Source organism: Orycteropus afer, unplaced genomic scaffold (genome assembly GCF_000298275.1).
Source record: "Orycteropus afer afer isolate SDZICR_OR568_19922 unplaced genomic scaffold, OryAfe1.0 scaffold00029, whole genome shotgun sequence".
NCBI classification, from domain to species: Eukaryota; Metazoa; Chordata; class Mammalia; order Tubulidentata; family Orycteropodidae; genus Orycteropus; species Orycteropus afer.
This window is the reverse complement of record NW_006921616.1, coordinates 6,546,336-6,547,410: the sequence shown is the minus strand read 5'-3', so window position 1 is coordinate 6,547,410 and position 1,075 is coordinate 6,546,336. Positions and strand designations below refer to the sequence as shown.

The window sequence follows — 1,075 nt, the reverse complement described above, 5'->3', positions numbered from 1 at the left end:
AACCCAAGGAGGGGTCGCTATGAGTCAGGGCCGACTCGATGGCACATAACAACAACAACAGCCAGCACCTGTTCATTATTACAAACCATTGTATGTACCTTAAATTTTAAATTAATAAGCTTTATGGGGAACTGGTTGATAACTACAGGTTGTTCATAAGTCAGACATTCGTAACCCAGGGACTGCCTATATAAGATTTGCCAATGCTTCAATTATACAACTAAGAAGTAAAATCACTGTCTATTAAATCAGCATCTCATCCATTATAATACACACTCCAATTTTCAGAGATAATAAAGTTTGAAAACATGTACCTCAAAATCAGTAAAATACAGTAATTCACTAATGCGTAAAAAATTACTGTACTGATTTTAGCAACAACTCCATGATGAAAGACAATAAATGACTCTCACCTTTGGCAAACATAGATACAATATTGAGGTCACCCCAGCTCCATGTGTATTTGCTTTCATTAAAAAGAGAATCAAATTCTACAGGATTTTCTTTCCATCCTTCAGGTGGTTGAGAGGGGGAAAAAATACATGGTGAAGCAAACCCATAAGGAAAATTCTTAAAATAACAATTTATTATTTTCAGTTACAGAAAAGAGTCAAAACTAGTAACAAATCATTTACTTCTTACTAAAAACTAGACTTGCTTTTGATATGTTGAGGAAAACACCTAGAAAAACCACAAATCCTTAATTAGAATGAGCACATTTTTCAGGGGCTTAGGGTAACAACAATGGAGCTTAATGACAGAATTCATGCCAGGGAGTGTTCAAGTGTATCTTCAGCTCACTTTTATCACTGAGACACAATTCAGTGTTGCTGTGTCATTGGGTGCTGTCAGGTCTATTTTCACTCATGGCAACCCCATGTGATATGGCAGAAATGCCCCATATCTATATGGACGGATAGATAGGTGGACAGGCTAAACAATTAGGTATGTCTAAATGGGGAGTGTATCCAAGATCATACATAGGGTTGGCAGACAATGGTCCTATAAGTTTATGTGAATGATCAGAATTCCCAGGTGTATAGTAGAGCTGACAAGGGGCAAGGTTATGGTCATT

The 1,075-nt window shown here is 36.8% G+C and overlaps 1 protein-coding gene across 1 annotated transcript in view; it reads right to left on the bottom strand.

The window, feature by feature from the left end:
* The window catches only part of LOC103192547 (GPI ethanolamine phosphate transferase 1), a 110,689-nt gene that overhangs the window by 85,604 nt on the left and 24,010 nt on the right, over positions 1-1,075 (bottom strand). Inside the window, exons 2-3 of the mRNA XM_007935542.2 lie at positions 659-681; positions 414-512 (exon numbers count right to left, since the gene is read on the bottom strand). Of these exons, the coding sequence (XP_007933733.2) occupies positions 414-512; positions 659-681 (122 nt within the window). The remainder of the gene's footprint in view (positions 1-413; positions 513-658; positions 682-1,075) is intronic.